Source organism: Mchenga conophoros, linkage group LG4 (genome assembly GCF_057382185.1).
Source record: "Mchenga conophoros isolate Kocher_MC1m ecotype Shallow Benthic linkage group LG4, M_conophoros_male_GT1.1, whole genome shotgun sequence".
NCBI lineage: Eukaryota > Metazoa > Chordata > Actinopteri > Cichliformes > Cichlidae > Mchenga > Mchenga conophoros.
The window spans coordinates 15,501,031-15,527,534 of NC_140529.1; the positions used below are offsets into that span (position 1 = coordinate 15,501,031).

At 41.9% G+C, this 26,504-nt stretch overlaps 3 protein-coding genes across 4 annotated transcripts in view; 2 read left to right on the forward strand and 1 right to left on the reverse strand.

The window, feature by feature from the left end:
• Positions 1-2,846, forward strand: part of llgl1 (LLGL scribble cell polarity complex component 1) — a 33,919-nt gene extending 31,073 nt beyond the window's left edge. For both annotated transcript variants that reach the window (XM_085270622.1, XM_085270623.1), the window contains exon 24: positions 1,019-2,846. The gene's annotated coding sequence lies outside the window, so the exon portion shown is untranslated. The remainder of the gene's footprint in view (positions 1-1,018) is intronic.
• Positions 2,847-2,978: 132 nt separating this feature from the next.
• On the reverse strand, positions 2,979-15,408 carry flii (FLII actin remodeling protein). The gene is made up of 31 exons (XM_085270621.1): positions 15,250-15,408; positions 14,086-14,196; positions 13,513-13,584; positions 13,273-13,353; positions 12,897-13,144; positions 12,637-12,740; positions 12,378-12,553; positions 12,028-12,185; positions 11,812-11,896; positions 11,300-11,447; positions 11,042-11,172; positions 9,914-10,021; positions 9,440-9,544; positions 9,122-9,301; positions 8,951-9,033; positions 8,685-8,759; positions 8,421-8,504; positions 8,155-8,326; positions 7,715-7,822; positions 7,408-7,599; positions 7,184-7,282; positions 7,013-7,102; positions 6,766-6,905; positions 6,454-6,673; positions 6,178-6,332; positions 5,980-6,040; positions 5,754-5,882; positions 4,887-4,993; positions 4,659-4,764; positions 4,515-4,580; positions 2,979-4,436 (listed from the first exon to the last, which is right to left on the reverse strand). The coding sequence occupies exons 1-31, from the start codon at positions 15,310-15,312 to the stop codon at positions 4,302-4,304; spliced, it is 3,792 nt and encodes a 1,263-aa protein (XP_085126747.1). The 5' UTR covers positions 15,313-15,408; the 3' UTR covers positions 2,979-4,301.
• Positions 15,409-18,888: 3,480 nt separating this feature from the next.
• Positions 18,889-25,703, forward strand: desi1a (desumoylating isopeptidase 1a). The gene is made up of 6 exons (XM_085270625.1): positions 18,889-19,077; positions 19,381-19,402; positions 19,865-19,934; positions 21,287-21,396; positions 21,523-21,645; positions 22,322-25,703. Exons 1-6 carry the CDS (start codon positions 18,987-18,989, stop codon positions 22,410-22,412), a joined length of 507 nt encoding a protein of 168 aa, XP_085126751.1. The 5' UTR covers positions 18,889-18,986; the 3' UTR covers positions 22,413-25,703.
• Positions 25,704-26,504: the final 801 nt, after the last annotated feature.

Consider the following 26,504-nt stretch of genomic DNA (forward strand, 5'->3'; position numbering starts at 1 on the left):
CACACACACACACACACACACACACACACACACACACACACACACACACACCTGTTTCTAATGGAGCGCATCCAGACTGTGCAAACTTCAAAGAGCCGCTCTGTCTGAGCGCTGCATTCCAATAACGAGCCGTCCACACTGTTTCCACCCAAACTATGTGTCTCTGAAAGCCAGTCGAGCTGAAAACCTTTGCACCGAGGCGCACTGAAGCTTCAAGCTGTAGCTCACTATTTTTGGTTACTGTCATTATAAAGTACACGGAACGGGCTCATGAACTTTTTTCTTTTTTCCTCACTGTTCTGGTTATTATTTCAAACATTTGCAACTTTTACTTCACATCAATCAGATTTTCTGCAGCTGTGACCAACACGAGTGTCCTCAGCGGGTTTCCTTAAGACACTGGGGTTTCACAAATAAGAGCTCGTTTACTTGATTTAGATTATAAGCTTATTATTTATGACAGGATAGTATTTATTTTAAGTCTCTGCTTCCCTCTTGTGGTGCTCAAAAAATATCTTTGCACAGATTTGACAAAGGAAACTCAACATCTGTCGTCACCCCTCCCAAAATAAATAAATATGACTTCAGGTTTTTTTTTGTTTTTTGTGCAAAGCAAGATTGTCAGTCGTACTAACAGTGTGACTGAAAACTGCTGTAAATGTTGCCATAAGACGGTGTTACACTGCATGTAATTGCCAACTTGACCCCATTCAGTTGCAGTCTGTTTCAGATATTACAGCAAATAACTGATAAATCATTGAAAATCACGTGTTGCGGTGTACACAGACAGAAACATTACATAAGTAAACATTTGGAAATCTTTTCTTCTTTTGTGGATGTGAGACGGCTGCTGTTCAGTATTTATTTTTTAATTCATTTTTTTCCTTGTGTGACTAAGTCATTAGCTTGTTCTGAATTAGGAGTTAGCTTCATGGAACTCAATGTGTTGTGTGTTTGGTTTGTTAGTTGAGCCGATTTATTGTGAATTTGCTTGTAATTATGTATTTGTTTATTTCAGTATTACAGGGAGGGGCTCAGGTGGTCGTGATGGATTGGATTTCAGTGCTGGACCACAAACATCTCCCATCAGCCCACAGTGGAGCCCCCTGCCAGCACTCTGCACTCTCTTGTTTACCTGGCACAAGCTGGGATGAAAGTCTTACTCCAGACACAGAATCCAACGTTAAAAACACTTGTTGTGGTTCCTCCTGCTGGAAGAACAAATTCTCTATTGTCGTTTCCTCCGATGTGGAGACACAAAGTGGGCACAGTGTGGCGTGGGGTCGGCCTTGGAGCTGATGGTTCTGATTTCAAGAGCTCAAACTGAAACGTCCGTCTTTGAGGTCTTTGTGTTCATCTGTTATCGGCCCTTCAGCTCAGCATTTGAGGAAAGAGCCGTCACAGTCTACAGCGGAGACTCGATGGTCACTTTTTTCCCTCCACCTGCAGCCTGTGGCGCGCCTGGCTCGGCCTGAGGTTTTGCAGTTGCCAAATTCCCTTCTTGATCTTCAGCACATGAGCGGATGCGATGGACCGCTCTTCCTGACGCGTCCTGTGAATAACCCGTTTAAAAAGAACCGAGATTGTCCAGCAAAGCCTGAAGGAGAGCACTGTAGTGTTGAAGACAGAATAGCAAATGAAGTATTTTGAGTATGAGTCTTAAAGTTGTAGCATTTCTCTATAGGTGCCAACAAAGGCAGCTGACTTTTTCACCTGTGGGGGTCGAGGCAGCGCTGAAATCGGCAGCAGGCTCTGAGAAGCTCTCTCCACTCTGTGGGTACTGAAGAGGAAGCTGAGTGTGGGACAGTGGAGGTGTTTTTGTATTGCAAACTTTTCTATGGCTTTTGGAGAAAGTGAAGATATTTTCATTGATGAATGAAGTGAGGAAATATTAAAAATTCATACTGTGACTACAAAGGGAACCAGCTGGGGCAGAGGGCAGATTTTGGTGATTTATTTTTTAACTTTTGAAATATCTTTATTGCTAAAGAGCCGGGCAGTGATGTCACAGGGAATTACCATAAACACAGAATTACCATCCTCGTGTTAGTGACTGTGGCAGAACATCTGCTTTCCCTCCCACGTTAACACCTCTTATAAAGGACCCCCGTGGCATCACTGTCCCCGACTACAGTGGGAGTCAGCGGGGCCATGTGATGTGAGGTTACTGTGCAGTGTCAGCCTGTTTGAAATTTAAAATATATTTTGTCAATAATTCAAACATGTGGATGAAGGTGGAAAGTGGGTCTCTCTCCTGAACCCTCCTCCTTCATCGCAGCATGCAGAAACCTTCGGGCGGGACTCAGGGAAGTGTTGCAAGCTAAGCAAAGTTAGCGTGGAAGTGGAGTGGGACTACTTTTTTGGAGGGGGGGTCTCTGAGTTGGTGCATTCTGCATAGTGTTGGTTACACACAGAGCTTTGATTGCTAGTATTTTTACCCCCCTTGTGTTTTTTTAAAAGACGTTTTACTGTATATAGAAACAAATGTATACAGCATCTATATCTGGGTTCACACAAGAAAAGAGGGAAGTATTTGAAACTGTCATAACCTTAAAACCACTCTGTTCCCTCACTTTAACACACGTCACCACTAACTTAGCTCAGCAGGTAGGAGTCATGTTAATGCCTTTTTAAAATGTTAGCTTTTTTCCCCCTCTCGGCGTACTGGTTGATGCACATAATTAACCCTCTCATGCTACAGCTGGCACGATTTACCTTCTTAATCCACATTTAAGATGAATCTGTTTCTATTTTTGTCAGTTTTGTGTGTAGGAATTTATTAATCGGGTCATTTAGCAGTTTGGCTGATGAAGAATTGAATGTTAATAAAATTATTTACACTCAAACTCAAGTTTGGTTTGTGCTTACAAATCACCTCTGCTTTATTAGAGCGCTTAAGAGGTTTGACACCTTGCTTGAAAATGCCTCAGTTTGAAGAGCTGATGCTTTAAAAAAAGAAAAGACCAGATGGACAAAGATGTGATGTGAAATTTTATTTTTATATAAAATACATAAATAAAGCATCCGCAGGTGGCATCAGGAGCATGTGCAAATTTTCAGATACACACATGTATGTGTGCAGGACTCAAACACACAGACAGGCAATACACCCCACACAATATTAACCAAAATGATGGAAGTTGCAGCCATCTGGGAACACAGACTGGGTTTTGCCTGCACCAGTGCCAACATCCAACACAGGTCACATGATCATTAGAAGCACTGCAGCAGTTTAGTTTGACGGCGCCGGCTGCAATGATTTTTAAAAAGTGCTTTAACAACTCAAAGATTAGCAGAACCAGAAGTCATGATACAATGCTCGAGCTCTCCCATTTCAGAGTTCTGTCCCAATAAGGAAGCTATTTGAAAAGCAAACATGCGCCTAAAGTTTTAAACCTGTAGCATTTTAAATATCATGCATTTACTTTTTCAAATGTAGGTACACATTCTATTTTTTTTTTTTTAAATTTGGAAAGAAATATCTTCTTTCTTCGGATTCTCTCCAGAAAATAAACATTTGACAAGTTAAAAGCAGCCTGTGATGAAGAATACAGTATTGTTCAGTTTCAGAAACTCCCGATCTTCACCAATTGCACAAACATCAGTCCTCAAACATTACAAAAAAACCAAAACAAGACTTTGCTCTGACCTTGACAAGATTTCTTTGGCCAAATAAACGTGACTGTGTTACTTTACTTCAATTACTGTCCATCATGCTCTTAACAGGATCAGGAGGTGAGCGCAAAAGTATACTAATATGATGACAGGAAAGGGGATGACCCCATTTCAGCAAAGGCGCACAGGGTAGACACTCACACTTCATGAAAAATATATAATATATAAAATGACATTCCTCAGAAAAACTATTATAGTGCTGTTTCGTGTTCAGTCCCTCAATGACGACGAGAATACACACTAGTCCCTGCCTTAAGCTGCGTGAAGGAGCGCCTAGCCCTCCCCGCTGACGACCGTCGACCATGCAGCACGAGCCACGTGAAAGCAGCAGAACAGATCGATATGTTAGATGGTGCAGCTCCCTTAGGTTTTCATAAAGCCCATTTTTATCTCAAAACATAATTCTTTAATTCAGACTTGCTAAGAAAATAAAAAAGCTTGGGGGAAAAAGGGGAGGGGGTAATTTGCAGTCTATATCAGATACTTAGCAGCCAGCAGCCGCTTGACCAAAAAGGCTGCTGAGCATGGATGGAGGGGAAGGGTCTCGGGTAAAGCTGGGATAGATTTCTGTAGAGAACTCTCTGGCAGTGTGTGTGCACGTGTGTGTGATTGGGATAGTGTTTGGCCTATGCAGGGGGAGTTTTGAAGGGTCCCCAGGCGTGGAAGCAGCGCGTGAAGCAGTGAGGCTCGTTGCCCTTCCTCACCAGCCGAAGCTTCCTCGGTTGTTCGGTTTCCTTGGCGCGCATGTGCTGGATGTAAACCTGAGAGGGAGGAGGAGGAGTTACAAAGATGTGGATAACACAAAGCACGCACACAGAAAGTGCACTCCCCCTACTCACCTGGCAGGCTTTCAGACTGAGTTTGATCTCCACCTGGCTAGTCTGGGTACCAACCCACATGTACACCTGAAGGAAAAATGATATCAAGTATGATGATAAAACCTAACAAAGTCCATCAACACACCAATCCTTAATTGTCTCTACCTCTTTGCCGTTATCCAGCAACATGATGTCATCATCAGCCAAGTCATCCTGGCAGAAGTCTGAGCACTTCTCTGACACAGAGAAATAACCTTTCTCGTTTGAACACCTGAAGCAGAAGAGTAGAGGGGAAAGGAGGAAAACGCCACAAAGATAGAACCAATGTGATGAGTGAAAGAGAAAAGCAGCTGTTTCATACTGTAATGTGTAAAAACACGAACAGTTACTCACCGGAAGAGACGAGCGTGTTTCATGTACTCTGCGTCTTCATCATAAGGTTTCTGAGAACCAATGCCGACCCAGAAGAAGTTCTCTGGCTCCTCCCCTTCATTAATCACCTAGGAGACACATTAATGATCTGTGACTGCATTTCCACTGCTGAAGGCACACAATCTTCTTTAGAGAGTTTAAAAGAGATTTGTCAAATCTGGTAAAGGCCTGACTTTTTGTTTTCCTCTTTCAAACACACGACACGCAAATAGGTTTCCATAGCAACTGCTGGGTGTAGTTATTTGTGAGTCCTTAATAAGATAATGTTACAGTATATAGTATACAGATTTTGCTAACACGGGAAGTTATAGAGTGCCCTCTGGTGGACAAACTATGCAACATCAGCACCCGTAACATGGCTGAAGGGTGTTCCTCCTGCGTCTTTCTCACTTCTACAGATGCTGATACAGATAAATAACAAATATCAGCCAGGTTACGAAGAATTAAAGACTAAATTGAAATTAAATCATGTTATATAATGTAATGGAACATGTAATAAATCAAGAATTTATAAAAAGGTATCTGCTGTGTAAGCACTGAGCAGCTGTAGTAAAGGATGAAAGCACTTGAACTCAAAGTTAAAGGTTAAGTGTGCAGAGGTTTCTACTTGACTGTATTAGCTGTATGCAGAATAAATAAATAAACACTGGCGGGTACCAGTGGTCCCCCTCAGCCTCCCAGTAGACACACCTACGGTGTCAATTTCAAACTCCTATTTTGCCTTTCTCTTGAGTTACCGCAGTCACAAACTTGGGTGCCTACACCGCCTGTCTGTCTGGAAGGGTGACGACAATACCCGTGAAGATCCATGCTTGCACATGATCTCACCTGCTTGCTGTACGTGTCGTCGAACATGCTGTTCATGATGTCCTCGGCCAGCTTTCCTTCATCGGGATCGGCGGCTCTGCCCACCCAGGTGTAAACGATGCCCTGATTATCTGTGCTCTCAAACGGTACCTGCAGAAAGCACATTTTGGGATTGGATCCACATGAAATCATGCTTTGTCTTTATTAAGTTGCTTGAATGACAGATGTTCTTTTTTTATATCCAAACCTTGAGTATGTAGCAGAACTCAGAGTTGAGATTGCCGGAATCTGTACCAATCTGGATGGTTCTAAGAGAGAGATGGAGGGAACATGTTTAGCTTTAAAAAAAAAAAAAAGAAAAAAAGATCTTTCTGGGGGAGTGGAAGCTGGCATGCGTCAAAACATTCAAACTTTTCTGAGGACAAAAGAAGCAGGTTTTGCATGCCTGGTGCAAAGTGCACTGCCATTGGTGCGTATGTGGTAGAGGGAGGGCTGGGCAGAGTCGGTGTTCTGTTTCCTCTTCCCTTTGTGGATGATGAACTTCCTCTTAAAGTGGGACAGGAACTTGAGGTTCTCCTGCTGCTGAGTCATACGCACCACCTAAACAACAAAACAGGACGTGACTGTCATTGTGATGCTGATGGATGTAGTGTGGTAAACATTTTTTTCTTATTTTGGAAAAACAAAATTCCAGAAACTAGATTAAACTCTTTGCTCGTACTTGCAGTTTTCCAGGGAAAAGACTCTCAAACTTCTTCTGCAGGGAGAAGGTGAAGGTGAGCCAGCCCATGTTGGAGGCCTGCCTGCCCTGCCAGAAATAAACTACACACTGGAAGTCCTCCTCAGGCTGTTTGTCCTCCTCCTCCCCATCTCCCCCTGCTCCTTGCTCACCCTCCTTCTTTTCCTTCTCTTCATCCTCGTACTCCACAGGCACCCAGTATCTAACAAAGCACAGAAAGTCACCAGTAAAATGAGGTTTTTCTTCATCTTTGAAATCAATTCCAGCATTACAGCCCCAGAAAGACTTGTCTACCTGCAGAGGAAGACATAACAATCTTGGGTGTAGAAGTGCCCAAACTCCTCCTCGGGGAGGCGAGCAAACTTCTTTCCCTCCAACACAAATCCTTCCATGCCATCCAGGTCCTCGTTCCACTCCTCCATCAGCTGTTCAGCCTACACAGGTAATACAGTAAATATGTGAGATGTAAATATGTTGTTTTACTGTGCTTTACAAAGTCAACAACAATCAAAGGTAGAAATCAACTGCACTGCATTGTTACCTCAGTGAGGGGCATGGGTGGCTGTCTGGGAAGGAAGAGAGCTGTGAGGTCAGCTTTCATCTGGTCTTTCTGCTCTGCATCCTTCTTCACCTGAAAGAAGAGCACAGTTTAACTTGTGCATTAAAAACAAAACAAAAAACAGTCTGATGCTGGTCAGCATGTGTCACTGACCTTGCCCTGCAGATTATCCTTCTGTTGCACAGTCTCCGCTGCTCTGGTGTAGTCCACCTTCAGCACATCATCCCAATTCTTAAACTTGGACTTGAAAACCTGAGGAAGAGGATGAAGCAGAGGAGAGGTTAAGCAGGAAGAAAATAGTTTTAAAGAGTGTAGATTAAAAAGTGACAATGATATTTAAACCGTATTCAACTGCAGTGGCTTCAGTAGACGTTTACCTGGCACTCTGTGCCCTCCAGGTTGCGGGTGACACATGCGTGTTTGGGCCGGTGCAGCATGGAGCACAGCTCCTGACCAAGCTTTAACGCGGCGGCTCGGACGAGACGGGGAGACTTCCTCCCGATCCAGATGAAGACGTCAGACCAGCAGTCCAGGATGTAAACGCACTTTGTGTCCAGCAGGGACTGCAACTGAGGAAAGGGGCAGACATAGAAGGAAAGGAGGGTGAATTTATGGAGTGCACCATGAAGGGAAGAAAGGTGAAACAGGACTTTACTGCTGCTCATTTGCAGCAGATGGACGTACCAGTCTGAGCTCTGGTAGGACGTCCAGTTTGACCTTGTGATCTTTGTGCTCGACTGAGAGCTTGTAGTTAATCTGAGGCAGCTCCAGGTAGCCAAGACCCAAGCCCACCTAAAAGAGAGATTAAAAAGTAAAAGCCACTGATGAATCTTTGCTTTGAGTCTTTCTCATATCCGAGTAATGTCTAAGAGCTGTAAATTAAATATGGGCTGTCATGCAGATGATTTTTCAGGCTACAGAAGGGTTACGGTTAACTGATGTAAACAAACAAACAACCCCCCCTCCAAAAAACCAAACAAACAAAAAAAAAAACCCACATGCAGCTTCAGGTCTGCATCCCCTACAACACTGACCAACACACTTTACACTTGTGCCACCTTAAAACTTAATGTGAAGTTCAACTAAAAGATATGCACAGCATGTAAACATCAATAAATATTTACTTTATATAGTTTAGGTCTTATTGGAGTGAAGTCATCTGGCACGTGTTTCTTGATCTCCTCTGGCTGCCCTCCCAGCGTCTCCCAGAATCCTGGAGGCTCCTGGTTGTGCATGAGGGTGATGATCTCTGACTTCCCCTTACGTTCGTTCTTATTTATCTTTTCAGCAAATAACCTGGAGGATGACAACAAATCACATGACATTTCACCAACTTTCTGGGCTGTAATAATCGGTACAGTGTCTCTAACACCGTCGGTTAGCGTCTCACCTGGCCTTGGTGGTGGCGCTGAGAGTAGCGTTGGCTCCTCTCCAGATAAAGATTTCCAGGCCTGAATCCAACAGGAAGACGAAGCTGCCGATAAGGAAAAACGCAGAATGTTATGGACACAATGCTCCGAGTTCCAATAGGAGAAATTAAAGCTTGAAGATTAAGGATATAAAGAGGATGATGATTGTGTGTCAACTGTGCTGGAATGTGTAGAGAGCTGGTGGGTGTCAGAGAGTGTTGCAGCAAGAGTGTGTTCAAAGTCACCGTGGATCGAGGGACGAGGCCTTTACAGGAACAGACTCCAGTTTGATGTTTTTCTTGCCGTAGACTCTGTACAACCTGATAAACACATGAAAGCATTCGAGCCTGTTAAAGTGCTCTGAGCCTGAGCAGACGCAGTACTTTGAATTTACCGCTGATACACTCACAAAATTAGGCTCAACATAAAGATATGAGCAGCTGTTTAAAGCTAACGTGTTTCTGCACATTGCAATGAGTCATTTTCTAAGTAAAAAGGTGCTCCAGCCTACCTTAGTGGATACTGTGTCTCTTCCACAGTGTAAAATCCACTGGCTGTTCCTCCCTCGATGTAAGAGATGTCATTGTTAAAAACCTGAACACAAGAGAAGGTCCTTTATGACAGCACAAAGCGAATAACTGCTCACACAGGTACGTGTAGTTGTTTTAATGTTTCTACATACGGCAGTAAACTCGTCGCTCTCGTCTCCCATCTCTTCCCTTATCGTCCTGCACTCTGCTCCCAGGAAATTTCTGAGGTTGACTGCATGGATTGCAGAGCCGGCCTTCTTGTCCAGGGTGGCTTCCTGACCAATCCAGTAGAAGATCTGCCAGTTTAATGCCCCATTGTCATCCAGATATGTCTGTAATTGAAAATTGTAAGATTAATGACTGGAATATTGTTTATATTGCACATTATCGTGACCAAACAGACGAGTTTATCCCGCTTTGTTTTGCTGATCAGACTCCTCTGAGGCAAACACACTTAAATGACATGTTACCTTGAGGATGATGTAACAGTCGGCCTCGTAGAACTTGCCGTGCAAAGCTTCGTCCACTTGTAGGGGAATGAAGTTCTCTATCTGCCACACTGTCACACCTGGAATCTGGAGAAGAACAACAACAGAAATATGTAAGGTTACATTTAGTTTAGACCTCTAAACTGTCGACTGACCACTTTTCTGTCCCATTTAAGGGAGGATGTGGCTCAACAGGGGGTTTGATCCCCAGTTCGCCCAGTCTGCATGTCCTTGGCAAGAAACCCAGCCTAAAACTGCCCCCAGCTGTGTCGGAGCGTGGAGAGAAAGCCTTCTGAGAGAATGTGAAGTGCAGCATACAGCACTCTGAGGAGCCAGCAGGACTCCATGTGATGCAGACTGTAAACAGTCATTTAAACACAAATAGGAAGTAGGAGTTGCTGATTGTTGGAGTTAGGTGTTTATATACACACACACACACACACACACACATATTACCTGCCCCACATCCTCCATATAGAACTCCGAGTAGTCCAGCTGAGGCTTCTCTAGGCTCTTGTCCCAGCGCCGGACTTTTAAATCACCATATTTCAAATCCCCGTTTTCCTGCAAAATTAAAGGATTTCTTTGTAAGGATTACGCAGCCATTTCTTCTACCAGTCGTTTAGATTATGTTTAGATGAAATATAAAGACATTCACACGACAACAATTACTTAATATAGCCGAATAACCTGACTTTAAGTTGGAGTAGGCTGAACTTACTCACTTATCAGATTACTGTAAACCTTAGGCCTTGATTATACTCTGCTGTGCACACAGACAAACAGTTGGAGACCCAGCAGCTGAGCAGTCATTCCTACCATACGAAGTCCACCGCCTGGACCACATGTATAGTTGGTACAGTGTCATTAAATTCTTTGCAGATAAGTCCAAAAAACAGACATCCATACTGTCCATTGAGCTCACTGTCTGATGATTACATTTAAATCACGTGGATCTGAGTGGACCTGTGGACGTGTGAAGCACAACCCCAGCTTTAGGTGTGTTTACACCACAGGGCTGCAGTAATCTGAGGGAACCACTGCGGGTTGTTATCTATATCACAAATCATGATGTCATCACATTACCTAACAACCACCTATCAATAGGTTTAAAATACCCTTCTGTTGTATTTACTTATCCTGTATAACACTGTATAACCTTCCAACAATAAAATCTAAGTCATAACCACCTAATGTTATTCTGATGCAATCATGTTGCTTAGTAACAACCTACCAAAGGGCTAAAACAACTCATTTATAATATTTATGCACCTGCAAAACATTTATTGCTAACCTAAATAGCACATTTTACACATATTTAACAAATGAAATTAATTTATATCCACAATACTTGCATGTTACATAATATATTAAGACGCCATCATGTTGCCTAGCAACCACCTAACAACTGATGATTAATGACTAAACTCACAGGCCAAATAATCCTGAAGCATTACTAGTAAATTTAATTCCAACAGCTTCCAATAACATGAATAATAACTGTCATGCAGAACTTAAATCCCTATTTCTTCTGTGTGAAGTTCCAGGATCTGTTTGATGTCCTTAACTTGTCTTTTGCCTTACCTCCAAATTCTTCTTCTCATGTGCGACATCACTCATGCCCTTCAGCACTTGCTTTGCTTGATCATCCTGAGAACAGTCCTTCCTCCTCCTCAGTCGCATCCTCCTTGCCATGGGATCCCGGGGGCTGGCTCCTGGACAAATGTGTACAAAGATGCAGATCTGAGCCTCCAGGAAATGATCAAGATGTATGCAAAGAAGGAAACAACAAAACATACTGTTGTTACCAATACATTCATTCATATTTAGAAGCTGTCTTACCTCCTCCTGCGGCTGCAACGGTAGCAGGGGAGGCTCCGGCCAGACGGAGCTGGTTCTGTAGGGAGAAGTCAATGTTGTACCACTCTGCTGCGCGGTCGACTGGTTTAGGAGGCATCACGAGGTTGGGGTTCTCACGCACATCAAGCACCTACAGAGAGAGACGGGAGTGTGTTTGTGAGTGCGTTTCAGGCAGAGATTCTTTTCCTAAATTACAGCAGGGGAAAAAAAAAAAACCAAGGCATATTTAATAAACCATTTGTTTGTTACAAGGTCAATCACGATTCTAATTTGTTTAAGAAAAATATCATTACATAGTTCCATCTCATTACATTCACTGCTCAAACTTCTTCCTGGACTGTCTCTTCAGTCATGACTCAAGCTTGCTGGGGTTTTTTCCGCCAATAAAAGGATCACAACCACTGTTATGCTCCATTTAGCCAAATATTACAAACATTGTGTGTAAAGGTATTTTAATTTTAATATAATCTGATTACTTTACTAGAGTACTGTACCTCTAAGTCTGTCAAGAAGTGGATAGCCTCAGGTAATGTAACCAGACGGTTTTTATTCAGCACCAGCTTCTTCAGCTTGCCACACCTGGACAACACAAAAACACAAGAAGCTTTAATATTTCTTGGTGTAAACTGGAATGAGCAATGTAAACTAAATTATTTTAAGTGTCAGCTGATTGCCCAAAAACTGTGTGTTTGTTTATGGGTTAAACTGACCTGCAGAGTCCCTCAGGGATGAGTTCCAGGTTGTTGTTAGCAGCCATGAATTCAGTGAGGTTGGACAGTTTGCCCACTCCGGGTGGAACCCCATCAAAGTCCAGTTTGTTGGAGTTGAGGTACAGCTTCTTCAGTTTGGACAGCTTGCAGATGGCAGACTGGTTGGAGAAAACAAAACCAAACTTTATATTATGGGAAATTCCACATGAAATACATTTCTTTTTCCTGTGTCTCCGCTTCCCCTCTGCAGGATACTAAAGCAACAAATTTGTTTCTGCTTGTGCTTCTAATGTTAGTTAACAGAATAGAATAGAATATAAAAATGGCAGCTGCCTGCTCATGGTCCTTACAGGCAGTGAGGTGAGCTGGTTGCGGCTTAGGTTAAGCGTCTCCAGCTGGGTCCACTGGTCGATGCAGAGCGAGAGCTCAGAAATCTGATTACTGCTCAGGTTCAGCCTCTTCAGACTGCTCAGTGAATACAGGCACTCTGGTACTCGAGTCAGGTCATTACATGAAAGGTCAACATCTTGGTGGGAGAAAAGAATAGAATATGAAACAGAGAACACATGTTTGCAAAACGCCGATAGGTGTGTGTGTTTATGGTGTTACCTGCTAATTGTGTTAGTCCCTCCAGGCTGGTGGGCATGTTGCTCTGTGTTCTCTGGGTGTTCCTCAGGTGCAGAGTCTGTAATGCCACCATTGCTGGGAGCTGACTGCTCAGACAATAAAAGAAGAAGCACTAAAATCAGTAAGGAGGTTTAAAAGATAAAATCATCCTTTCTGGATGTTTGTTTAAAGGTATAAGGTGACTGTTAAATTGAACAGAGGTTGGCAAAAAATGATGCAATATTAAATCTTTTTTTTTTTACCGCAACTGGGCATGCATCAGCGGGTTGTTGTTTAGAATCAGAGTCTGCAGGTGCACCAGGCGTCTCATCTGGGGTGGCAAGCTGTCCAGTTTGTTGTCACTCAGGTCCAGATACAGCAGGTCTGTCAGATTGATGAACAACTGGTTGGGGATGGAGTCGATGCTGTTGTGGCTCAGATTGAGCACCAGCATGTTCTTGCTGTTCTCCAGGTCCCTGGGGATCTCTGTCAGCTGATTGTAGCTCAGGTCCTGGTGGAGGAGAATGTGAATAAATAAAGAAAAAGTAGTGGACTGGAAGAAACCGATTCATGCTCAAAATGTTAGTGTTAAATTTAAGGGTATGTTGAAAGTATGAGAGTTAAGAGACGTTTGTGTACCAGCACAGAGAGGTCATCGAGCTGAAAGATGTCATCTGGGACTCCAGAATTTTTCAGATTGTTGGCTCTGGCTACCACCGCCTGCAGACAAAATTTAGAATACTAGATTACACACTGGTGTACAAAGAAAGAAGCAATCATGTGGCAGGAGCTCTGTTTTTTAATGTATGGGTGGAACATCATTTCCATTTTTTCTATTTTTTTTTAAAGGCATGCGGTTTTTATGTTTTTTTTAGTTACCCGTAGATTCGGTAAGCTGGACAGTTCCCCATGTAAAGTGGTCAGGTTGTTGTGACTCACTGAAAGGTGCTCCTAAAAAGGGAAAATACACACAGACACATGTCACTGCTATACTTTGGTCTTCACAAGTCATGAGAATACAGGGTATGTGTGCGTGTTTCACAAGCAAATCAATCTGCTGATTGCACCCTTGTAGTTACCTGCTATCAGATTAAATACTTCTATGTTTTGACTTCAAACACAGTTTAAACTTGTTCATGTGACCACAAATACAAAGTTGAATCCAGCAAGGACAAAATGAAAATATATTGAGCTTTGATCTGTCTCATCTCCTGTATAAATAATTTTCTTGCACGAATATCTACCTCACTTGATAAAATAAACAGTTCCTTGATCCTTTTATCTTTGGAAAACTGCACAGTACAGATGTAAAACAAAAAGACTGTGGCCATTACAACGAGGTCTACTCACAAAAAATTCTTATCTAATTGAATTTTAGATGCACATACACACATATAATGACATAAATGACTTCATGTATGAGGATGCTCCTAACTAGTCAGGATGTCTCACCAGCTTCTGCAGAGAGGCCAGCTCCTCTGGGAGGTAACACAGTCCTGTCCTGTTCAGTTTCAGCCATCGCAGGCTGCTCATACACTTAACGTGCTCTGGGAAGTATCCACCCTGAATGAGATGACACAAAAATACATGACTTTTGACAGCAACAATGCAAGAACTTACTTTGTTATAGCGCAGGGGGGCTGAATTTTTCAGGATTTACCAAAGCACTGAAACACCTGAAACAAAATCGCAGACATGCTACCAGAGAAAGATTATATTTTTAAACAACTTCCCCCAAAATATACTCTAACAATCTCATTGCCAATTATAGGAACGAACTGCACGCATGTTCAGGTTGCATAAAAAGTGACAGTGGCACATTTTCATACAAATGGGCAGATAGCATTAATCTTGATTTTTTTAACAGATGAAAAGTGCACACATCAAGGAAGAGAAATGCTAGGTCTACATATGCTAAAGCATTTGGAATATAAGGAAATGATCTCTTCATGTACTGGCAGATTTCAATCAAAAGCCACCGATCGACTAACAGATAACTCAGTTGTTTAAGCAGCATATTTCCAATACTTTGACGGGGATACGTAAATAGTTGTGTCAGGACAAATACATGCCAGGTGATCGCAGCTGTCAATCGGGCTGTTTTTTCCACTCTCCCAAAATAAGCTCACAAAAGGGTGTCGCAACCTAAAATCAACAGCAGGCTCTATTAGTTAGCTGACGCTGTTTGTCAACTTCACTTTCTGACAAGTTACAACACGGAGCTTGAGCTTCTGTAACAGACATTTAGTTAGCCATAAGTGTGGCTAGATTACTTAGCTAACATGACGGTGAAAAGAAGACCTGGCTCATCAACAACTTCACAAAAATAATATTAACGCTAGCTGACGAGCTAAAAATATATATCATTCGCAAACCAACACGTCAAATAAGAACTGTGTTAACCACCAAACTGGGCGGTGGTGGCTGAGAGCAGACTGTGTCACTCTGACAACTGGCTAACGCCCAATGCTAGTAACGTTAAGCTAAGCTAGTTTATAGCTAGCCCTGCCGTTTGTTGCTCTGAGAATGACTGAAGTCGCTCCAGCCACGCTAACGTCGTATTTACTAAACATCGGAGGGTGTGAAAATCAGTGAATGCTGTTTAAAAATCCTTACTTTAAAGTCGTTTCCACTGAGGTCTACCCCCCGTATAAAGGGAAGAACTCCGGTGGCAGCCATTTCTAACTATTTGATGTCTGCTGCTCTATTTTGGTCAAAAGAGGGTTGTGGCTGAAAAGACTGCCGTTTCTTTTTCTTATTCTTTTTCCGTGTCGCAAACCAACGCGATGAGTGGCATGTCGCCACCTAACGTACACCCACTGAGTAACAGCTGTCCCAAGCATGGATGAGTGGAGTACCAGGAAGGGCATCCAGGGGAAAATCTACTCCAAATCTAATACGCGGATCATCAAATGATTAAATCCCCAAAATTGTGAATTTGCTGCAAAAACAGTAAAAAAAAAGTCAAACACAACCCCAATAAATACATAAGAAGGTCAACAATTAAAAAGTAAAAATCTAAAAACAATATATATACATATATATATATATATATATATATATATATATATATATATATATATATATATATAAAACACCCAGCACGCCCCTGCGGGCGGTTTATCCTTCAAGGCCTGGGAGCTTGAGGGTCCTGCGCAGTATCTTAGCTGTTCCCAGGACTGCGCTCTTCTGGACAGAGATCTCCGATGTTATTCCCGGGATCTGCTGGAGCCACTCGCCTAGCTGCACCTAGTGCTCCGATTACCACGGGGACCACCGTTACCTTCACCCTCCACATCCTCTCGAGCTCTTCTCTGAGCCCTTGGTATTTCTCCAGCTTCTCGTGTTCCTTCTTCCTGATATTGCTGTCATTCGGAACCGCTACATCGATCACTACGGCCGTCTTCTTCTGTTTGTCTACCACCACTATGTCCGGTTGGTTAGCCACCACCATTTTGTCCGTCTGTATCTGGAAGTCCCACAGGATCTTAGCTCGGTCATTCTCCACCACCCTTGGGGGCATCTCCCATTTTGACCTCGGGACTTCCAGGTTATACTCGGCACAGATGTTCCTGTACACTATGCCGGCCACTTGGTTATGGCGTTCCATGTATGCCTTGCCTGCTAGCATCTTGCACCCTGCTGTTATGTGCTGGATTGTCTCTGGGGCATCTTTACACAGCCTGCACCTGGGGTCTTGCCTGGTGTGATAGACCCCAGCCTCTATGGATCTTGTGCTCAGAGCTTGTTCTTGTGCTGCCATGATTAGTGCCTCTGTGCTGTCTTTCAGTCCAGCTTTGTCCAGCCACTGGTAGGATTTCTGGATATCAGCCACCTCCTCTATCTGCCGGTGGTACATACCGTGCAGGGGCCTGTCCTTCCATGATGGTTCCTCGTCTCCCTCCTCATTCTTGGGTTTCTGCTGCCTGAGGTATTCACTGAGCACTCGGTCAGTTGGGGCCATCTTCCCAATGTATTCTTGGATGTTTGTTGTCTCATCCTGGACTGTGGTGCTGACACTCACCAGTCCCCGGCCCCCTTCCTTCCGCTTAGCGTACAGCCTCAGGGTGCTGGACTTGGGGTGAAACCCTCCATGCATGGTAAGGAGCTTTCTTGTCTTTATGTCAGTGGCTTCTATCTCCTTCTTTGGCCAGCCTATTATCCCAGCAGGGTACCTGATCACGGGCAGGGCGTACGTGTTGATGGCCCGGATCTTGTTCTTACCATTCAGCTGACTCCTCAGGACTTGCCTGACCCTCTGCAGGTACTTGGTGGTTGCAGCTTTTCTAGCGGCCTCTTCATGGTTCCCATTTGCCTGTGGGATCCCCAAGTACTTGTAACTGTCCTCTATGTCTGCAATGTTGCCTTCTGGTAGTTCAATCCCCTCAGTTCTGACTACCTTCCCTCTCTTTGTTACCATCCGACTACACTTCTCCAGTCCGAACGACATTCCAATGTCATTGCTGTATAGCCTGGTAGTGTGGATCAGTGAATCGATGTCTCGTTCACTCTTGGCATACAGCTTGATGTCATCCATGTACAGGAGGTGGCTGACAACTGCTTCGTTCCGTAGTCGGTATCCGTAGCCAGTCTTGTTAATGATCTCACTGAGGGGGTTCAGGCCTATGCAGAACAGCAGTGGGGACAGAGCATCTCCTTGGTAGATCCCGCACTTGATGGTGACTTGTGCTATGGGCTTGGAGTTGGCCTCTAGTGTTGTACGCCACATCCCCATTGAGTTCCTGATGAAGGCTCTTAGGGTCCTATTGATCTTGTACAATTCTAGGCATTCCAGTATCCAGCTGTGGGGCATTGAGTCATAGGCCTTCTTGTAATCAATCCAGGCAGTGCACAGGTTGGTCAGTCTGGTCTTGCAGTCTTGCAGTCTCGGCTGCAAGACCATATATGTATATATATATATATATATATATATATATATCCTCTCGAGCTCTTCTCTGTGGAGGGTGAAGGTAACGGTGGTAATCGGAGCACTAGGTGCGGTGACTCCCAAGCTAGGCGGGTGGCTCCAGCAGATCCCGGGAACAACATTGGAGATCTCTGTCCAGAAGAGCGCAGTCCTGGGAACAGCTAAGATACTGCGCAGGACCCTCAAGCTCCCAGGCCTCTGGTAGAGGACCCGAGCTTGAAGGATAAACCGCCCGCAGGGGCGTGCTGGGTGTTTTTTAAAAAAAAAAAAAAAATACTTGGTGTATTCAATTAAAACCAAGCATGGCAAATATCAGTCAACATAAAAATGGCTCACTGTAACCCACAAAAGTACATTTTTTCTTTACAGTCTTTAGTGCAGAGTGAAAATAAAACATTTGCTCTCATCTAATTTCTTTTTTCGACCCTTCATCCCAGTTCCTGCAGTTTGTTGCCCTTGTTTAATATCTGTGTCCCACTTCTTCTGCCAGGAATCCCACATTGCCTCTCTTCTTAACCAGGTCGAATTTTCTAGAGAGAACCTTCATAATTTCTTCCTCCTAATTGCAGCACTTTTTTTTTGTATAATTTCACCTGCTTTCTCAAAAAAAAAAGGGGGGTAAGGACGCAGCAACCTCCAACAAGCTGTATTCTCTACATTATGGAGAAAAATATCCACCAGTCAGTCATCTCCTTTTATTTCTGCTGGATTTAAACTAATATGGTCTGCTAAAAAATGTAAACAAATTACAGCTCCCTCGGGGCTAAACTTCTTATCTATCATCATTTCCTTTGCACACACGGCCATTGTCTCATATCTTGTCTCGGAATACAGCGCCATCCAGTGGTTACCACTGATCATAACAAATCCAAGGACTCACTTGTGTCCCACTTTTTCTACATTTTTCTCGCTAACAAGCCAAAACCTGTAGAAATCTCTGTATAGAGGTGATATATTTATATATTGTGGTCCTTATTTTTGTTTAAATAAATAAACGAATTTTTAAAAATATATTTTTAAAAATGGCTCCCTTTTCTGGGTGATATTAGTGTCAGCTATCAGGCTACCGAAGCGTTTATTTAATCTTGATAAACCTTGTAATTATTTTCTATTCGAAATAAAAACACAAGCTTTGTGTTATCAAATTAAAATTCTGTCAAGTCATTCACAGACAGCGAACTAAAATCGGAAGAGCCACAGAGATCCTTCAAAATAAAGCAATCTCACAAGAAAACAGTCGACCTTTCATTAAAGATTCTCGCCAGCCGTTCTTATTTTGAAAGCAGTGAAAGCGGAAGTGCTTGGGCTATTTAAAGGCCTGACATCATTCCTTTCGTTTAGAACCTCGCAGGAGCGTATGTTGAGAAAGCTCTGTGGCTTAGCTAGCTAAGGAAAAATAGAAAAATAAAATTTCTGAGTTTGAGTTATGGACAAGAATCCTACGCGATACAATGTACAACTGTATATTTATGATTTGTCCAGAGGAATGGCTCGGAGCCTTAGTCCTATAATGTTGGGTAAGTAGCCTGCAGACAAATACTGATGCAGTCTGGCCTTGGGGGACAAATAAGTGATGATAACCGGCTGGAGAAGCCTTCTTTGACGGTCGTCTAAAGTAGATGTTGCTGTTCTCTGGTTAAAATATCAAGGTCAAGGGACTTTTATAAATATTGTTTGGTTTAAAATAAATGGCGAACTTAATCGACTTGCACCCGTACATCATTAGAAATGGCTCATCTCTTGTTTTACCGGCTTCTTGCATTAGCGACCATCTCCTGCCTTGCATGCATTAATCCCCCCCCCCCCCTTTTCTATTGCAGGAAAGCAGCTGGATGGGATATGGTAAGTGTAACCTCCTTATCACGAAAACACAGCTTTTACTGTAGATACATCAGGTGTAGGCCACTGACCTAATTCTGGTCCCAGGGAAGACGGCAGTGGCATTAAAAATGGTCAAAACACCTCCTGGTGGTCTGCCTGTTTGTATTTATTAATGAAGGTGTCTGGGGATGTATGTGAACTGACCAAGTGAGCTATAATTAAAAAGATTAGGCAGATACATATGATATTTTAACACTAAATAAACAGCTAGTTGCTCACTCATCCACTCGTCTGTCTATGGATGGATTTTTAGTCCTTATAATTGTTGTATTCGGTAGTTTGTAAAATGCACCGTGACTGTATTGTGTTATTTGGTGTGCCAAAGTGGATTAAGCGTCATGAATGGTGCTAATGTAATTTTAAATATGCTGTTATGCCACTGAGATGCTCTGACCTGGATTTACCAATGTAATAATTTTGCAGGCACACAGCTATAGTGGCATATGGTGATGAGTTCTTCTTTGGAGGGGAGGGGATCTCCAGCTGTTCTCCGGTAAGGATGTGACGTCCATTTCACTTATATCACCAAACACCTCAGCCTTCTCCCAGACTGCTGCACACATGTGGAAAATAATTTTTGAAGGTGTTTTAGACGTGTGTCGGCTGCCTCTCATTTCTGCAGTACCTTTCATTTTTGCAGGACTTACAAAGTATACCCTGAGTTTTGAAATGGTTGTTGTCCCGAAACAAACATTTGTATGTTTGTCCCTTGGGGCCACAAATGAATCGACCAGATGTTTGTGATGTCATGATAGCGAGCAGGGGGAAACAAAGAAACAAACAAAAGCTGTGCAAAGAAGGCAAATCACAACGCCTGAGACCAGTGTGACACTTGTCAAGAAAGAAAAAGTACAATTGGGTAGGTGATATTCTACAAAAGAACTCAAGAAATGAAGTTCTATCCATTTTCTTTATTTATTCGTGGGGTGATGGGTTGAGGAACCTATACCAGCTGCTGTTGGGTGAGAAGCAGGTCACCAGCCTGCACAACGCTAACACAGAGAGACGCTTCATACCTACATAGAATTGAACTATATCTATATGTACTACTCATACATATGAAAGTAGTACATACCATTTTATATGTGTGTGTGTGTGTATGTATGTGTATATATATGTATGTATATATGTATATATATGTATGTGTATATATATATATATATATATATATATATATATATATATATATATATATATACACATACATACACACACACACTATCAGTAAAGAAATGTTCAAATTTGCCTAATAATTTAGATCATAGTATATCGTATAATATACATTTCATACATCTATGGTCTGCTACCACAGCTTTATTATCATGACAAAAGTCCACCTATTAAAAATAATAAATTAGTTAAAAATAATATAAATGGGTTGTTTTAATGTTTTGGCTGATTGCATATTCTTACCTGTAAGTTGAAGTATTTTACTTTTTTCCAAGACCAAATAAATGATGTGAATTCAATCATCTTTTCCTGATTTTTTTTTTTTTTTTTTTAAATTAATTTTTTTCCCCCAAAAAAACAAAACCTCAGTCATAACAATTAGCTTATTAGCTTAGCATTTTTCCCACCTTGGAAGTAAGGTGGCTTGCTAACTAACTTAAGCGTGTATCACAAATACAGAAAATTGACTCAAGAAGACCTCTTTATTTTTTTATTTATCTAACATTTCTTTATGCAGGTAATCCCATTTTATGCTTACTAGCGAGAGTTGTTTTAGACATGCATAATAAAATTAAAACAATAGAAGCTAATAGTGCAGCAGCTTCCTCAGACCATCACTGATTTACTCTTTAATCATGTTTCTGTTTTATGACACATTTTCTTTGTTTTTGGCAGGGTGGGACTATGCTGGGGCCTCCTGACACAGTGGTGGAGCTCGGTGAGACTGAAGTCTCTGAGGAGATCTTCATGGATTACCTCTCTTCCCTGGGAGAAAGCACATACAGGTCAGTTTCTTTCCCGCATACAGAAAAGCTCCAAGCTCCTTACATAAGTAATGTATAATCAGGAGATAGTCAGGTTTATTATTTGAACTTTGCATGTTACTGAGTTTTTTTGTTGTTGTTGTTCAGAGGTGACAGGTATCGTCTGTTTGAGCACAACTGCAACACTTTCACCAACGAGGTGGCTCAGTTCCTGACTGGCAGGCCTATCCCGTCCTACATCACCGACCTTCCATCTGAAGTCCTCTCTACGTGAGTGAAACTCGGGCTGTCAGCTTACATTCGCTTCATTTGAGTCTGTGGTATTAATAATGTCCCTGCTCACCACTGCTCACCCCATGACTGTGAATGTGTCCCATTGAAATCTGAACAAGGCGGCAAGTCTTTGAACGCCACATTAGTCGTCTAGACCTCCAATTGCAGTGAAGTTATGTACTATTAGTCATGATCGCAGCTAAATTATGAAATGTTGTTTATTATTAAGCATTAATTATAAACTACAGTGTAGCTTTGATATGTTGCCATACAGTCTTGGATGAAGAGGAAGAGATTTTAAATTTGCCCACTAAATGTTAATATAGTGCAGCCTGCAGTGGAGTTGTTTGTACTTTGCCCTGGTTGAACTTTTTGTGGTATTTAATTATTATGAAAGCTCAGTTTGAGCCTTTTTTAGCCAACAACAAGGGCAGTCATAGCAGAGGCACAAGCTTTTACCACAAATTCAGTGTGACTGCATGAAAAGGGAACAGGCAGCACTACCTTAGGCTGTTGCTATTGCTCCTATACTTTAAACATCCCTGCAGAGATTTGCTTCACATCTGCTGATGCATAAAAGTAAATATGTTGGAGGGAGTTATTGGGTTAAAAATGGGGCAGTCATTGTGCTTATGTGTTTTTAAAATGTCAAATGAAATCTCTCCATCTTTAGACCATTTGGACAAATACTGCGGCCCATCCTGGACTCTATTCACATCGCCCCTCCGGGAGGAAACGTCATCAACGGGGGACGAAACATGTAATCTGAGAGAGTGCAGAGTAATCTCGAGGTATTCCAGTGTAGTCAGTCAGTGTGAAGTCTCAATCGTTCTTTTTTCTTTCTTCATATACATCACTAATATATAATATAATGAATGACTTGGGATTGGGGGGGTATTATTTGACACTTTAGCTTTTCAGGAGTGAAAAGCCGTCGAGTATGTTGAGTCATGTTTTGTATAGAAGAGGTTTGAAGCACTGAAACATTGTTTTGACTTTAAAAAAACAGACTTTGTAGTATTAAGAACAGCTCATGTGGTAGCTGTAACTAATCCACCTATGATATAACTTAGTTTTGTACTGAGGTACAAAATGCTCTTTTATCTTAAAGCTGAAATTCATTTGGTCACATGTTTGATCACAATTTTCTCGCTCCGTTTGCACGACTAATATTTTTAATAACACTCACCTCTGAGGATCTTCTGCTGCTGACTACAGTGGATTGAAATCTCAGCATATCAATTTCCAGTGGATAAAGACTGACATGAACACAATGGCTGATTAATGGAGAGGTTTTTTTTTTGGTTTTTTTTTCCATTTTGGTCAATCATGTTTTGATTTTGCACTTTTATGTTGTTAATTTTCCATCTTCTGTTCTTTTGTACCTGTAATCTTTGTCTTTGTTTGTATTTAGGTCAACTAATGTGGATGCCTACTTACATGATCGCTCCATTTGTCACAGAGTGCGATGTAACATACAGCAGGTGATTGATTGTCTATACCACGCCAAGGTTGTAAGACTAGAGTGTATAGACTGTATATAAAATATGATTGTAGCCGTGGTGGTGGATTGGCTTGAGAGGTCACCAGTAGAAGCCTCCAATTGAGCGTTTTGGCCACACCCTTTTTTGTACCCAGACTTGTTAACAGTTAAATTCCGTGTTTTTTTTTTTTTTTTTTTTTTTTTTTTTTTTTTTTTTTTAAAAAGACCGTAAATGAGACTATAAACTCCTCAGACAGTGTTTACTGTGATAATAGATGATGTGATCAGTACTATAATTCTACACAGTCAGGCTTCTTTTACCTGACTATGGCTACGTTCACACTGCAGGTCTTAATGCTCAATTCCGATTTTTTTGATCAAAGCCAATTTTTTTTTTTTTTTTTTTGTCTGCTTGTTTACACTACAACTAAAATGCGACTGCAAACGCGCTCTACTGTGAACCCTCAAAGCGGCCCGCATGCGCAAAAGAAGACGTCACACACAACTCGCTCTGTTTAGACCCAGAGCAAACAGTATTGTTTGACTGATGGCCCTTAATATAAAGACTTCGGACTTTACGTTTCCCAATTTTTGCTTTAAGTTATTTTGTTATTTACATAATAATGTAAATAACCTAATAATGATCCTTATTGCTGTTTTAGAGGAGCGGTGCTTCAAAGGATAGTTGCAGATTTCTGTCAGAATCTGCAGATTATACAGTACAAATAAAATGTTCACGTTGTCTTCCCAACAGTTTCACTAACATCTACACTGGATGGCCAGGAAGCGTTCACGATGTGTTCTCGGGCGCTACTCCGGAGCTGATAATTGGCGTCTGTCTTGTGTCAGTGACGTAAAAGACGGATTTAATGCGACCTGACCGTTCAAACAGCAGTCGCTTTCTAAAACATCGGATATGTATCGGATTCAGTACCACATACGAAAGTGAGGTCGGATTTGAAAATATCGGATTTGTGCCGTTCACACTGTCATACCATGATCGGATATGGGTCACATAGGGTCAAAAAAATCGGATTTGATGCGCTTTCGCCTGCAGTGTGAACGTAGCCTATGAGTCGCCTCCTGCTGGCGATTAGAAAAGAAATGCAGTTCTGCTTCAGTCGTCAGATCTGGAGGCTACATCTGTTTTTATATACAGTCTATGGAGTTGACTACTGCTTAAACTTGTTCTTATGTGTGCACATCTACAGCAGGACTGTAAATTCTCTGTATATGCAAGTAATCCCTGGCTTTCAATAGTTAATTGCAGAGATGATTACAGGCAGCAGAGTTCCACAGTGCTGTAAACTAACTTACCACACAGTCTCTCTCTGTCTTCTTAAAAACAAAGAACAAAGCAGTGCGTTTGGCTGTTTCCGATTAGGCCGAAACATTTTGAGAAATAACCTTGTTTTGGTGTCGAGTCTACTGAAAGCGATGCGCGTCTCAGTCCCGCTTTGACAGAAAGTTGTCATAGGTGCTTCGTGGTCTGAATTAACTCTAGAAATAGATGCTGATCATAGATACATTTTCTTATATAGATATATTTTTACAACTGCCTGTGATCCAGATGCCATGACAGTAATTCCAAACGATAGCACATCCACATTTGCAGGCAAAGTTGACCTGTACTCTTAATAACTTCCCGCTCGAGTCCTTTAACAACCACCAGAGTGTGTTTAAAAATACAATACACCTCTGTGCCTTCATTCCCCTCTGCTTGGCTGTAGTTACACTGTTGGCAGGTGACGTGGTTTCCATATAGCATGCAAGGTAATGCGCCGTGCAGGCTGCGTTATAAGCATCTGATCCTACGTGAAGAGAAAGGAACTAAAAGTAGTAAGAAGCAACACTCATTAGAACATTTACCGTAAACTATCAGAAATATTCAGATTTAATATCAGTAAGTGCACACACAGCTAACTTCAATATAATGCATTTAGTAGGTGTCAATCTGTTAAGCCGATGTTAAACACGTAACCCACATTTGAACTTACTAACTTTTCTCTGCTTAAACAGAGTGATGGGTGAAAGAAGCACAGAAAAAACAAATTCTCACCGAGTGATTAAACCAGCATTAACTCTCCTCACGTGTTCCTGTGATAAACAAACCCTGCACACACTATCTCCATCACTTTGGCACGGCACCTGTGGCTCGACTCTTTCTTTGTTGCACGCGCACAAGCTAACTGGACCTGCAAGCTTTTTAAAACTTTCTTTTAGAGTTTAAGCTGACCTTTGCAAAGCTTTAACCGTACACATTTGGAATATTTCTCTTCAGCGAACTTTTGAAAAACTCAGGTGATTCTGAGTTCTGTAAATCTGCCTTCTACTAATCAACTAACTCATATAATAACCCGACCGCTGAAATGTTTTTAAAAGTCACCCTTCGTTGCTCTGATTTTTGTTGTTGCTGGCTGCTACCTGTAATGTGAACTTGCAACAGATGTTTATGGATATTATTTCCTGATTTAACTAATAACTATGATAGATATATTTATGCATATTGTTTGTATTGTTTGTGTGATTGTTTTTTGTAATTCTACCTATACATAAAGCCATTGACTGCAAATACTAGTTGTATTTTCTTTTTAATTATTTTACCCCATAAATGTAGCATTTTGCCTTTTTTTTTTAATACTTTTTCATAGGCATACATAGATCCATAGGACCTTTCTCTCCCACAGCTGCACTGCCGCTGATGTTCATTTCAGCTTTGACCTTTGGCCTCTGGGGGCTTCTTAATGTAAGCCTGGTCTTTACCCTATTCAGTTTGATGCTTTCTGTTTCAACAGGAATAAAACCCAGAGTGAGAGCACGTGATACCACTGTGTACATCTGTGAGGAAAGTGCTTTAAAAAAACCACGATTAACGCTGTAAAACTGAATGTGTGTGAATGGAGGAGCCAGAGTGGCAAAATCAGACAGCATCAGACTCTGACTATACACATGCAGAGACACAGATGGGAGAAGATAACAAAGAGTTTATGAATATACAGATGTTCAGCAGCTGTGTTCGCTCGTGTGTTTGTGTTTTACGTACAGTTCTCTAACAGGATGCAGGTACTGGACCATGTCGTCAGCAATCTTCAGCACATTATGCTTGAGATGATGATGATGATGGCTATCAGACAAGCTGCAATGCTACCATCTATTCAGTAGGTGGTAGATTTGCCCTCTTTTACATATAAAAATTGAATGTGTGCGGCGATAATATACATTCACGTGAATGCTGGGAGACTGCAGTGTGCGAACAGGAGCTTACTGGGTTTGAAGGAGTAGCAGAAAGAACAGTTGCTGTTGTTGCCGCTGTGCATAAAACCGTAATACTGACACTTAGGCCGGCATTTCAAAGACTAATAATGATAAACAG

Bases quoted from the DNA above. Each gene is read 5' to 3' on its own strand.
- flii (XM_085270621.1), bottom strand. From the start codon at position 15,312: ATGGCTGCCACCGGAGTTCTTCCCTTTATACGGGGGGTAGACCTCAGT. The intron at 11,897-12,027 runs GTCAGTTTAACC...TGTGTTGTCCAG, and splicing joins ATCCCTGAGGGACTCTGCAG to GTGTGGCAAGCTGAAGAAGC. The intron at 4,581-4,658 runs GTAGAGACAATT...TTTTTCCTTCAG, and splicing joins TGCTGGATAACGGCAAAGAG to GTGTACATGTGGGTTGGTAC.
- desi1a (XM_085270625.1), top strand. From the start codon at position 18,987: ATGGACAAGAATCCTACGCGATACAATGTACAACTGTATATTTATGAT. The intron at 19,078-19,380 runs GTAAGTAGCCTG...TTTCTATTGCAG, and splicing joins CCTTAGTCCTATAATGTTGG to GAAAGCAGCTGGATGGGATA. The intron at 21,646-22,321 runs GTGAGTGAAACT...CTCCATCTTTAG, and splicing joins CCATCTGAAGTCCTCTCTAC to ACCATTTGGACAAATACTGC.